This window comes from Heterodontus francisci, chromosome 37 (genome assembly GCF_036365525.1).
Source record: "Heterodontus francisci isolate sHetFra1 chromosome 37, sHetFra1.hap1, whole genome shotgun sequence".
NCBI lineage: Eukaryota > Metazoa > Chordata > Chondrichthyes > Heterodontiformes > Heterodontidae > Heterodontus > Heterodontus francisci.
The window spans coordinates 4,842,034-4,855,969 of record NC_090407.1 but is presented as its reverse complement, the minus strand read 5'-3'; the positions used below and the strand labels follow the sequence as shown (position 1 = coordinate 4,855,969).

General features: G+C 46.3%; 1 protein-coding gene across 5 annotated transcripts in view; it reads left to right on the top strand.

Moving 5' to 3' along the window:
- Window positions 1–13,936, top strand: part of LOC137351978 (tumor necrosis factor receptor superfamily member 5-like) — a 94,237-nt gene that overhangs the window by 32,632 nt on the left and 47,669 nt on the right. For 4 of the 5 annotated variants that reach the window (XM_068016932.1, XM_068016928.1, XM_068016931.1 and 1 more), the window contains one exon: window positions 4,918–5,073. The exons of the other annotated variant lie outside the window; for it this stretch is intronic. In XM_068016932.1, coding sequence (XP_067873033.1) covers window positions 4,918–5,073 — 156 coding nt within the window. The remainder of the gene's footprint in view (window positions 1–4,917; window positions 5,074–13,936) is intronic. 5 annotated transcript variants of the gene reach the window in all.

Here is a 13,936-nt window from a genome sequence, read left to right as displayed (position 1 = left end):
GAAAATAATAAATCGCAGAAGGGCTAATTTCATGAGTTGAAAAAGAATCTAGCCCAGGTAGATTGGAAACAAAGATTTACTGATGAAACAGTAAAGGAGTAATGGGAGGCCTTCAAAGAGGAAATAGTTCAGATACAGAATGTCATCCCCTTCCCCCACTCCCAAACTGCAACTTACAACCCTTCCCACTACCCCCGACACCAATGATGCTAATTTGACTCCGCTGCCCCCCTCCCCCCGCACTGATAAACTTACCTCCCCACCCCCTCCTCACAAGTGTTCTGCCTCGTTTCCCTGTACGGGGATCCGAAGGTGCGGTAGTGCCGGCCACTGAGGTGAAGATTGCAGCGGGACATCAGAAGGTGACGTGAGATTAATGAATTCAGGTATTTTAATTTATTTAAACATTTAAATTGCAGTCTGGTTGTCGAGCAGCGGGGGGGGGGGGGGGTCATTACGAGGCCTCGCTGCCCCTGTAATATTGGGCCGGGTCCTGCAGACTTCGAGGTCCATGGTGGGCCTCATCCGGGACCATCTATAGGCCCAACCCCTGCCACGGATCCCGACGTCGAGGGCTCCTTAAAGTCCAGGCTGTTGAGATTAAAATGAAACAGAGAAAGGAGGCCTATTATAAATGTTGGGTTCATAATTCAGTAGAGAACCAAGCTGAATACAGAAAGTACAGCGAACTGGAAGATGACATAAGAGGGGCAAAGAGAGAGTATGAGAATACATTAGCCGGTAATATAACCGAGAACCTAAAACTCTTTTATAATCATAAGAATAGTAAAGGCTATTCAAAGTTGGAGCTGATCAGGCACCAAAAAGGAGATCTTGAGAAGGCATAGGGCATGGCTTCGGTATTAAATGATTTCTTTGCATCTGTCTTGTTACAAAAGTAACCCTGTGTTAAATATATCTTTTGAGGATTCATTTTTGAAAGCTTGAAGAAATGTTAAACTTTGGGGTTTTCAAAGGGGTTCATGTAAAAGCCACTTGATTTTGAAAACAGCCACAGGAAATGTTTTTTAAAAAGGGCACTGAGAGGTCTTGTGAGGAAAACAAGCCTTTCCAGGAAACCATCTGACTTCCAGCTCAATAAACAACAGAGAACTTAGGACACCTGGAGAAGTTGTTTACAAAGAAGTGACAGATCAAGATTGATGGAGGTCAAAAGGTTGACCTCCTGTTGTCGGTTTCGCTTTTGAATTGTTTTGAGTTGGGTTTGAATTGTATAAAAAGGGAGAAACCTTCCGAGGAGAGAAGAGAATTCCCAAGGAAGAAGAGAAGACCACAACCCAGCTCAGCTTTCCAGCATGTCTCTAAAAGACCCTGAGAAGTCCACAGTGTCAACTCATCTCGTCTCCAGTCTTTGAAGAAAAGCCTGATAAATTAATTCTCAGTGCCGCCTGAAAAGAACTGTTCTAACTGATCCCAGTGATCCGTCTACATGTACTTTATGCCAGTTTTGGAACCCAACACAGCTCATCTGCTGTTTCTTCAAGAATGAGCAAGTATTCAGCCCAAGTGGTTTGTTTTGTCTGTAATTGAGCTCTAAAAACCACAATCCAGTTAACTGGTATATGTGTGTGAGTGTGAGATGCTAAGGTAGGAAGGGAACTTTAATATTTCAATCTGTATGTTTATGCTTTACTTCATTACTGGTTAAGATTTGTTTTATAATAAACTGATAATTTGTTGTTTATTAAAGAAACCTGGTTGGTGTGTTTTATTCTTGGATTGACCGTATTGATAAGTGGGAAAAAATTTAAATATATGCTGTGACCCATGGAGAAGTGGAACGAGAATAAACAGTGCACTCCTCCCACCTCGGTCTTAACAGTCTTCATTAAAGACGAAAATGCTGCCAATGTCACAGTAAAGGAGGAGGTAGTGGAGAAATTGGATAGGGTAAAAATAGATAGAGGAGGTACTAAAATGTTTGGCAGCACTCCAAGTAGAAAATTCGCCAGGTCCAGATGGAATGCATCCTAGGTTGCTGAGGGAAGTAAGGGTGGAAATAGCAGAGGCTCTGGCCATAGTCTTCCAATCCTCCTTGGACATGAGGGCGATACCAGGGCCCTGAAAGATTACAAATGTTACACCCCTGGTCAAAAAAGGGCAGATGGATAAACCTGGCAACAATAGGCCAGTCAGTTTAATATTGTTGGTGAGGAAACTTTTAGAGACATTAATCTGGAACAAAATTGATTGGTTCTTGGAAAAATATCAGTAAATAAAAGAAAGCCAGCACAGGTTTGTAAAATAATGTCTAACTAATGATGAAGTAACATAGGGTTGGTGAGAGTCATGTGGTTGATGTGTATATGGACTTTCAAAAGGCATTTCATAAAATACCACATAAGAGATTTGTTAACAAAACTAAAGCCCGTACAATTAAAGAGGCATTGGTTGTCTGGGTACAAATTTGGCTAAGAAACAGAAAGCAAAGAGTGTGGTGAATAGTTGTTTTTCAGACTGGAGGAAAGTATGCAGTGGTGGTCCCCAGGAGTCAGTGGTGGGGCCACTTCTCTTTTATATTTATTAATTGATAAGGTCCAGATAGAGTGTTTTGGCCAATTCTGGGAACTATACTTTACAAAGGATGTCAAGACTTTGGAGAGGGTGTAGAGGAGATTTCCTGGAATGGTATCAGGGACAGATGACCTTCGTTCCATAGAGAGACTGAAGAAACTGGGATTGTTTTCCTGAGAGCAGAGAATGTTAGGGGAAGAACTGATAGAGGTGTAGAAAATTATGAAGGGTTTCGATACAATGAATAAGGAGAAACTGTTTCTGTAGTTAGAAAGGTCAGTAAGCAGAGGACACAGATTTAAGGTGATTGGCAAAAAAAAGGTGACATGGGCAAAAAAAAGGTGACATGAACAAAAAAAAGTTGTTATGATCTGGAATGCGCTGCCTAAAAGGGTGGTGGAAGCAGATTCAATTACAACTTTCAAAAGGGAATTCGATAATTATTTGAGAGGAAAAATTTGCAGGGGAATGGGACTAAATGCATAGCTCTTTGAAAGAGCCAACTCAGGCACTATGGGCCAGATAGCCTCCTTTTTTTTTTAGATTTAGAGATACAGCACTGAAACAGGCCCTTCGGCCCACCGAGTCTGTGCCGACTATTAACCACCCATTTATACTAATCCTACACGAATCCCATATTCCTACCACATCCTCACCTCTCCCTATATTCCCCCACCACCTACCTATACTAGTGGTAATTTATAATGGCCAATTTACCTATCAACCTGCAAGTCTTTTGCCTGTGGGAGGAAACCGGAGCACCTGGAGGAAACCCACGCAGACACAGGGAGAACTTGCAAACTCCACACAGGCAGTACCCAGAATTGAACCCGGGTCGCTGGAGCAGTGAGGCTGCGGTGCTAATCACTGCGCCCCTTCTGTGCTGTATCATTACGTAATTCTATTCTGTGATTATCGGTACTTGTTTCCATCCTTAAAAATGGCTGTATCCACGAGTACAAAAATTATATTTTTGTGTACATTAGTGTTTTGTGCACTTTAGCCTCTGTGGGATGGGTGAGGGGTAGGGGAGGTGGGTGGTGCCGTGCCTGTCACCTACCTGCCTCCGCTGGTATTTCACCAGTGGCAGAGAAAGTGGTAGGCGGCCTGACTCTTGGGTCAATTGAGGCCCTTAAGTAGCTAATTAATGGCTACTCAAGGGCCTCTTCCCGCTGTTACTGGTCTTTTACCAGTGGCGGATGGGTACTTCGCCACCTGGGGAGGCCTCCTTGTGGGCTCGGTAGGGCGGGGTCCCTCCTGATGGGACACCCTGTGCCCCACGGCAGTTCCCCCCCAGTGGCAAGTGCCATCCCCACTGGAAGATCCCCCGCCCCCCCACCCCACCTCACCAGAACCTGCTTGATTGGTCCTAGCGATCTCTGACCCCACTTTCCTGATATCCAGGCCTCCTCAACAGCTGCTGCTCCAGGGACTGCTGCAGTCCCAGCAGTGGCCACGGCTCCCATTGGCGCTTCTGGGAATGAAGAGCTACTGGACCCCTGGCCGGCAGCTCTTGGAGGCGGGCATCCTACCTTAGAGGGCCGGAAGTCACGACTGCCGGCAATTCATTGCCTGAGAACTGTAAAATGCGGTCATGGCTTCCCGAGCCAGCAGAGGCAGGCTTACCCCTGACTTTCCAGCCGGTGGACGGGGCTACCGCCTCCACATTAAATCCTGGCCAAAGTACCTAGTTAATTCTTTCCCTCCCTTATGCCCCGCAATGTCTGCAGCTGAGACTCCAGCTCAACAATTCTGAACCAAAGTTGCCCAAGGTACAGACATTGACCGCAGGTATAGATGTTGGGGATTGCAGTGCTCTGCACAAACTCCCACATGATGCAGTTATGGCACAACCCCATCATATACACTGCACTTGCATTTTCACTACATTTTGTATGTCATAGTTGAGGTCATTGGTTTTAATTTTCATGGAAAAACAAACTCAATCGGAGAATGCTATTCCAAAATACTGATCCAATACAATAAAAATAAATGTAACTTATTCATCACTAATATACGCTGAAACAGTGGTCTGGGTCGTAGGTCTTAGTTCAGGGATGATTTTTACTTGTAGATTACTTTTAAGTTGTCAGCTTTTTGGGGACTATGTCAACTTTTTTGAAGATGTTTGTCAGCTTTTCTGAGTTTTTGGTTAGCGTAGATGTGAACTGAACAGTTCTCCAGATAAGCACAATTTCTACAATCCACTTGTTCATGATTTAATCACTTCTAAATCTTAATTTAAAAGGACCAACTTTTACTGTTTCACTAGCTGCCTTAAAACTCGCATCCCTTACAGTAAAGTGTTCATGCTCCAGAATATAGAGTGATAGAGGGACGTAGTTCAGACTTTGAATTAAGACTGATGTTTTTCTTATCTAGGGGAAGGTCTTATGATATTACGGGACTGCAAACGTAATGCAGAAACTATATGTACCTGCAAGAAAGGGTATTACTGCAATAATAAAGGTAGAAATACCTGCTGGAGCTGCAAACGTTACACAATTTGTAATCCAGGTCAAGGGATTAGAGTAACAGGTATGATGTTAGACTGCATGTTTAAAAGCTCAATAAGTCAATAATGTCGTTGAGAATATCCCTGTATTTAAACTGTGGAGTTTATATAGAATCACAGGCCGGGATTTTATCCTCAAAATGAGGGTCCCGGCTGTGGACCGAAGATGAAGTGGTGGGGGTGGGGGTGGGGGGTGGTGAGGGCGCAGCTCTTCAGCACCAGCAGCATCACGGGGATCGGTGGCCACTGCTGGTTTTCAGGAGGCCGACAGTGGCGAAGGTGGAGGAGACCCTGGGGTGCATGCAAGTGTGGTTGGGGTCACGGGGCCAGTCAGGCTGGCCCTGGCAAGAGGGTGGTTGGTGAGAGTGGGAGAAGGGTTCTTGCTGCAGGGGAGATCATTGCCGTCGGGGGGGAGGAGGGAGGCCCTTCGGGCAACATGGATTACCCCCAGAGAAGGGAGCCCCTCCCCCCTCCCCGAGCCCATTAGGAGGTTGCCAGGTCTCACCTGGCGGTGTCTCCAATCAGTAGCAAGCCCCTCTGATTTCGAGTAAAATCAGAGTGGAGGTGGGAAGCTGCCCCTAAGTGGCCATTAATTGGAGTAGAGTAGAAGGGAGGAGTTAAGGCAGTTCCTCAAATCATGGAGTGGTTAGTGGTATCCCGCATTGTTCTGCCTGATACGAGTTCTGCTCACTGTGTACATTAGTGGGGAGAAAATGGCGAAGCAGTAATGTCACTGGACTAATGATCCAGAGGCCCAGGCTAATCCCCTGGGGACACAGGTTCAAATCCCATCACAGCAACTGGTGGATTTAAATTCAATTAATTAAAATCTGGAATTGAAAGCTAGTCTCAGTAATAGTGAAACTATCGTTGATTGTCGTAAAAACCCATTTGGTTCATTAATCTGCTGTCCTTACCTGGTCTGGCCTACATGTGACTCCAGACCCACAGCAATGTGGTTGAAACATAGAAAATCGGAGCAGGAGTAGGTAATTTGGCCCTTGGAGCCTGCTCCGCCATTCATTATAATCATGGCTGATCATCCAACTCAGTAGCCTGTTCCTGCTTCGCCCCATACCCTTTGATCTCTTTAGACCCAAGAACGATATCTAACACCTTTTTGAAAACATTCAATGTTTTGGCCTCAACTGCTTTCTGTGGTAGCGAATTCCACAGGCTCACCACTCTCTGGATGAAGAAATTTCACATCATCTCAGTCCTGAAAGGTTTACCCTGTATCCTCAGACTATGACCCTTGGTTCTGGACTCCCCCACCACCAGGAGTTCCGTTGAAGGGTCACTGACCCGAAACGTTAACTCTGCTTCTCTTTCCACAGATGCTGCCAGACCTGCTGAGTGATTCCAGCATTTCTTGTTTTTATATCAGGAACATCCTTCCTGCATCTACCCTGTCAAGTCCTGTTAGAATTTCATTGGTTTCTATGAGATCCCCCCTCACTCTTCTGAACTCCAGCAAATATAATCCTAACCGACTCAATCTCTCCTCATACATCAGTCCCGCCATCCCAGGAATCAGTCTGGTAAACCTGGTTGACTCTTAACTGCCCTCTGAAATGGCCTAGCAAGCCACTTAGTTCAAAGGCAATTAGGGATGGGCAACAAATGCTGACCTTGCAAGCGACACCCACATCCCATGCAAGAATAAAAAAAAATCAGTGATATGGAAATAGGCTAAAAGGAATGGTGTCCACATTTGCAGATTATGCTAAAATAGGAGGAATAGTAAATAATTCAGAGGGTCAAAGAAAGCTTCAAGTGTATATTAATAAGATGGAGGAATGGACAAAAAGGTGGCAGGTGGAATTCAATGTCAGTAAATGTGAGGTGCTATATTTAGGTTATAAAAATTATACTTTGGGGGAAGGTGGAACGATGCGCGACAGCAGAGAGTTTTTGTGAGTTCAGCTTCACAGGACCTCAAGCAGATAAGATCAGAAAAAAAGCTGTTGGGTTTATGGGAAGAACTATTAGGGGTTAAATTGGATAACCACCAAAACAGGCATAGGGATCACAGTCCGCAATTAACCTGCATCTATTCATTGCGTTGGAAGCAGCACAATAACTGGTGCTGCCTGCTGATTTCCATGATTGCTGCATGCAGCCAGCACTACCCACACTATTCATTGGCTGCACCCGCCAGCAGGAGGCCCAATATTGCAAGTGGCCGATGATACTTAAAGGCAACCTGCACCTCTTAAAGAGAACGTGCATTGTGACTGTAAGAAGTGGTGGAAGTCATTTGAAAACTGAATCTGATACTGAGGAATGGCTGAACACGTGAGAAAGCACACACCAGTGTTTTCTGACAATGCACTGGAAATCTTGGTGCAAGAGGTAGAGTGAAGAGGAGACATCCTGTAGCTACAGGGGAACAGGGGGCCCCCTCCAGACAGATGCTCAGGAGCCAGTGGGAAGAAGTACATAAGAACATAAGAAATAGGAGCAGGAGTAGGTCATTTGGCCCCTCGAGCCTAGTCTGCCATTTAATAAGACATGGCTGATCTGATTCTGGCCTTAACTCCAATTTTACAGCTTGACCCTATAACCCTCGACACCCTTGTAGATTTTTAAAAAATTTTATTTAGAGATACAGCACTGAAATAGGCCCTTCGGCCCACCGAGTCCATGCCGACCATCAACCACCCATTTATACTAATCCTACACTAATCCCATATTCCTACCACATCCCCACCTATCGCTATATTCTCCTACCACCTACCTATACTAGGGGCAATTTATAATGGCCAATTTACCTATCAACCTGCAAGTCTTTTGGCTGTGGGAGGAAACCGGACTACCCAGCGAAAACCCACGCAGACACAGGGAGAACTTGCAAACTCCACACAGACAGTACCCAGAATTGAACCTGGGTCGCTGGAGCTGTGAGGCTGCAGTGCTAACCACTGCACCACTGTGCCGCCCACTTGTTTGTGGTCAGTGCCAGGAGTGTTGCTCCCAAGAACATGGATGCAGTGCAGGAAGACGTTTAACAATCTGACACAAGGTGACTGAGTTGAAACTTCAAACAGCATATCCGAGCACGTGAACCACTGGCCTCATCCACCACCCCATTTACTGCACTCCCATTCACCCACCTACCAAAAACTTTACCAGTCAGTACCCAGCCCCACAGTTCATATGGTTAGCCTCACCTCACACACTTAGCAATGTTGCAAGCCTCACAGGCAGAAAAAAATTCGAGGCTGTATTTTATCAGCCCTTTTGAGAGGCCTGGGAGGCGGGAGGGTTGGTAATCTGGCAGGGGAAGATGTCGGGAGAGGAATCCGATGTCTTCCCGACCCCACAGCAAATTACCAGCGTTGGGAGGGGCTGCCACCGCATGGGGAGATCGCCAGATAAACCCTGGCAGCCTCCCAGCAGGTTCCTAGGGGGGGTGGAGGTCCCTTCAGTGGCTGCTCAATGGCCCACGGAGGGGCCGCCCGGCAGCAATGGCCGCTTCTGCGACTATGACAACACTGCTGGAATAACCCTTCCCCCCCCCCCCCCCCCCCCCACCTCAATCCTCAATTTTCAGGGCCTGCATGCCTGGGCCTGGCTTGCTAAACAAAATTTACCTCGTCTTTAAGGGTGCCTCGGATGGGGGTGCCCTCTTCTTCGACCTGCAGCTCAGCAGAGGCCACTGCTGCTGCGGCTGCCGAGCTGTCAGCCCTCTGATTGGGCCAGCAGCTTCATTGGGGGGTGGGGGGGGGGGGCTGCAGGCCACTGTCCTCTATTAGATGACGATCCAGGTGGCGGCCTATTTGGTAAAATGCCATCACAGGGTCCCACTACCCACTGAAGTGGGGGCAACTCCTGCTTTCAGTTCTGGTGGCAGGACTTTGCTGCTCATAAAATTCAGCCTGCTGTGTCTGAAACCCGGCAAGTTGGAGAGATTGAGTGCACAGCAGGAAGTCACTGAAACTGATATCAGCACTAAAAAGAGGGAAACTAGCAAGCCTGTGGTCAGCCACATTCAAAGGATTGTGAAAGGAACAATTCGTTCAGGCTTAACTCAGTAATTTAATATTGGGACAGCAACTTAATGCCAATTATTTCAAGTGCTTGGACACCCCTGAGGAGCAAGTCACCATATAGCATGTGAGATTGCACAGTCTCATGGGGTGGACGGAGGAGGAGGTGCAGCTGAGCAGCCACAGTCACAGGGTCAGCTCCTGGAGGAGCAGCAGCTGTAGCATTCTCCACAGCCACATGTAGCAGGATGAATCAGAGGGGATGGTCATAGTGCAGCATCTAGAAAGAGGCGATACCCTCAGCACAGGTTCTACAGCTTCCTCGATCTCTCTGAGCAGCAGTGCCTCCGAAAGCTGCGGCTCTCACGGCAGGTGAAACATAGAAACATAGAAAATCGGAGCAGGAGTAGGCCATTCGGCCCTTTGAACCTGCTCCGCCATTCATTATGATCATGGCTGATCATCCAACTCAGTAGCCTGTTCCCGCTTTTGCCCCATACCCTTTGATCCCTTTAGACCCAAGAGCTATATCTAACTCCTTTTTGAAAACATACAATGTTTTGGCCTCAAGTGTTTTCTGTGGTAGCGAATTCCACAGGCTCACCACTCTCTGGGTGAAGAAATTTCTCCTCATCTCAGTCCTGAAAGGTTTACCCCATATCCTTAGACTATGACCCCTCGTTCTGGAGTCCCCAACCATCGGGAACATCCTTCCTGCATATACCCTGTCAAGTCCTGTTAGAATTTTATAGGTTTCTATGAGATCCCTCCTCACTCTTCTGAACTCCAGCGAATGTAATCCTAACCGACTCAATCTCCCCTCATACGTCAGTCCCACCATCCCAGGAATCAGTCTGGTAAACCTTCGCTGCACTCCCTCTATAGCAAGAACATCCTTCCTCAGATAAGGAGACCAAAACTGCACACAATATTCCAGGTGTGGCCTCACCAAGGCCCTGTATAATTGCAGCAAGACATCCCTGCTTCTGTACTCGAATCCTCTTGTTATGAAGGCCAACATATCATTTGCCTTTTTTACCGCCTGTTGCACCTGCATGCTTACCTTCAACGACTGGTGTATGAGAACACCCAGGTCTTGCTGCATATTCCCCTCTCTCAGTTTATAGCCATTCAGATAATAATCTGCCTTCCTGTTTTTGCTACCAAAGTGAATAACCTCACATTTATCCACATTATACTGCATCTGCCATGCATTATCCCACTCACTCAACTTGTCCAAATCACCCTCAAGCCTCTCTGCATCCTCCTCACAACTCACCCTCCCACCCAGTTTTGTGTCACCTGCAAATTTGGAGATATTACATTTAGTTCGCTCATCTAAATCATTAATATATATTGTGAATAGCTGGGGTCCTAGCACCGATCCCTGTGGTACCTCAGTAGAGTCTGCCTGCCATTCAGAGAAAGACCCATTTATCCCTACTCTTTGTTTCCTGTCCGCCAACCAATTTTCTATCCATCGCAATACACTACCCTCAATCCCATGCGCTTTAATTTTACACGCTAATCGCTTATGTGGGACTTTGTCGAAACCTTCTGAAAGTCCAAATAAACCACATCCACTGGCTCCCCCTGCTTTCTCTCTACTTCCTTTTTTAAATAGTGGGGTTACATTAGCTACCCTCCAATCTGTAGGAACTGTTCCAGAGTCTATAGAATCTTGGAAGATTTCCATCAATGCATCCACTATTTCTAGAGCCACTTCCTTAAGTACTCTGGGATGCATACCATCAGGCCCTGGGGATTTATCTGTCTTCAATCCCATCAATTTCCCCAACACCATTTCCCTACTAATACTGATTTCTGTCAGTTCCTCTATCTCACTGAGCCCTGTGTTCCCCAACATGGGGAACGGCACAGTGGGCGCAGTGGTTAGCACCGCAGCCTCACAGCTCCAGCAACCCGGGTTCGATTCTGGGTAGTGCCTGAGCGGAGTTTGCAAGGTCTCCCTGTGACCGCGTGGGTTTTTGCCGGGTGCTCCGGTTTCCTCCCACAGCCAAAGACTTGCAGGTTGATAGGTAAATTGGCCATTATAAATTGCCCCTAGTATATAGGTAGGGGAAAGGTGGGGATGGGGTAGGAATATGGGATTAATGTAGAATTAGTAGAAATGGGTGTTTGATGGTCGGCACAAACTTGGTGGGCCGAAGGGCCTGTTTCAGTGCTGTATCTCTAAATAAATAAAATAAATAAATAAACATTTCTGGTATATTTGTGTCCTCCTTTGTGAAGACAAAACCAAAGTATGCATTTAGTTGGTCAGCCATTTCTTTATTCCCCATAATAAATTCCCCTGTTTCTGACTGTAAGGGACCTACATTTGTCCTCACCAATCTTTTTCTCTTCACATACCTGTAGAAACCTTTACAGTCAGTTTTTATGTTCCCCGCAAGCTTGCTCTCGTACTCTGTTTTCCCCTTCTTAATCAATCCCTTGGTCCTCCTTTGCTGAATTCTAAACTGCTCCCAATCCTCAGGACTGTTGTTTTTCCTGGCAAATTTATATGCCTCTTCCCTGGATCTAATGCTATCTCTAATTTCCCTTGTAAGCCATGGTTTGGCTATCTTTCCCGTTTTACTTTTGCGCAAGACAGGGATAAACAATTGTTGCAGTTCATCCATTCGCTCTTTAAATATTTGCCATTGCCTATCCACCATCATCCCTTTAAGTAACATTTCCCAATCCGTCATGGCCAACTCGCACCTCATACCTTCGTAGTTTCCTTTACTAAGATTCAGGACCCTTGTCTCGGAATAAACTATGTCATTCTCCATCTTGATGAAAAATTCTATCATATTATGGTAGCTCGTTCCTAAGGGGTCTCGCACCGCTAGATTGTCAATTATTCCTCTCTCATTACACAATACCCAGTCTAGGATGGCCTGTTCTCTAGTTGGTTCCTCAACGTATTGATCCAGAAAAAACATCCCGAATACACTCCAAAAATTCCTCCTCTATGGTATTGTGACTAATTTGATTTCCCCAATCTATATGCAAATTAAAGTTACCCATAATTACAGATGTTCCTTTATCGCAGGCATCTCTAATTTCCTGTTTAATGCCATTCCCAACATCACCACTACAGTTTGGGGGTCTATATACAACCCCCACTAACGTTTTTTGCCCCATAGTATTTCTCAGCTCTGCCCATACAGATTCCACATCGTCAGAGCTAATATCTTTCCTCACTATTGCGTTAATTTCCTCTTTAACCAGCAATGCAACTCCACCGCCTTTTGCTTTTTGTCTGTCCTTCCTAAATACTGAATATCCCTGGATGTTACTTTCGCATCCCTGGTCACCTTGCAGCCATGTCTCCGTAATCCCAACTATATCATACCCGTTTACATCTATTTGTGTGATTAATTCATCCACTTTATTGCGAATGCTCCGCGTGTTAAGGCACAAAGCCTTAAGGCTTGTCTTTTTAACATTACTTGTCCTCTTCCCACTATTTTTCACTGTGGCCCTGTTTGATTCTGGCCCTTGATTTCTCTGCCTATCATTTTTCTTATTCCCCTTCCTGTCTTTTGTTCTTGTCGTTGATCCCCCCTCCTTGCAAAGGTTCCCAACCCCTGTCATTTTAGTTTAAACCCTCCCCAACCACTCTAGCAAATATTCCCCCTCGGACATCAGTCCCAGTCCTGCCCAGGTGTAACCCGTCCAGTTTGTATTGGTCCCACCTCCCCCAGAACCGGTCCCAATGTCCCAGGAATCTAAAACCCTCCCCCTCACACCATCTCTTCAGCTATGTATTCATCCAATATATCCTGCCATTTCTACTCTGACTAGCACGTGTAACAGACCACTGCGCCCTATTGGAAGAAGACCTAAGACCAATAGGAACATGTGGCCACCCACTGCCTGTGGCGGCCAAGGTGACCACAGCCTTCAATTTCTTTGCATCCAGTTCATTCCAGGGCTCTGAAATGTAGGATCTTGCAATCTGCAGCCCACAACTGCATCAGCTAGTTTATGGATGCATTGTTTGCAAGCGCTTCCAACTGCATTATCTTTGAGGTGGATGTAGCCAGTCAAGGCAAGAGGGATGCTGGCTTCACCACTCTTGCAAGATTTCCACAGGTCCAGGGCATTGTAGACTGAACCCAATGTGACGATCAAGGCGCCATTGAAAAAGCCAGGCGTTTTTATCAATCAGAAGAGATTCCACTCATTCAGTGTGCAGCTGGTATGCAACCACTGCAAGAGGATACTGTAAATGTGCGGCAGGTATTCAGGGAGCTGCCATGATGTATTCATCCTTCCGCAGTCTTAGGTGCTGCAACTGTTCTCCACCAGACAGCCTCAGTGGTTGGCTCCTGGGAGACGAGATGTACCTGCTTAAGACTTGGCTGCTAACCCCACTGAGGAGCCCCACCACAGAGGCACATGAAAGGTAAAAATGGAGCCATCTTTTCACAAGGGCCACGAAGATTTTGTTTCCTTGACTGATCTGGGTGCACTCTTCAGTACGGCCCGGCAAGGGTATCCCTGATAGTAGTGCTGTGTTGCCCCCTGCACAATTTGGCACTGCAGAGAGGTGGAACAGGAACATTCTGAAGTGCTGTTGGTGTCTGCAGCCAGAGACCTGCATGTCCAAGAAACTCGCAATGCCCTCATTCAGGCATGCTTCAGCTGAGTACCATGCATGCAGCATTGCACTAAGCCCATCACGACCCCTGTGAAATCAAACCCCCATCCCCACCCCCAACCAACAAATCTTCTTGTTACAGACAAGCATCCACCAATTACACTCTGAGCCTTACATCTTCATCAATGAGCCTCACGCCATTCACTGGCATTTACCTGCCCAGGGTCAATGTGGTATAGAGCACAAACTATGCCAAAACAATTATCAGATCACACAAAATCA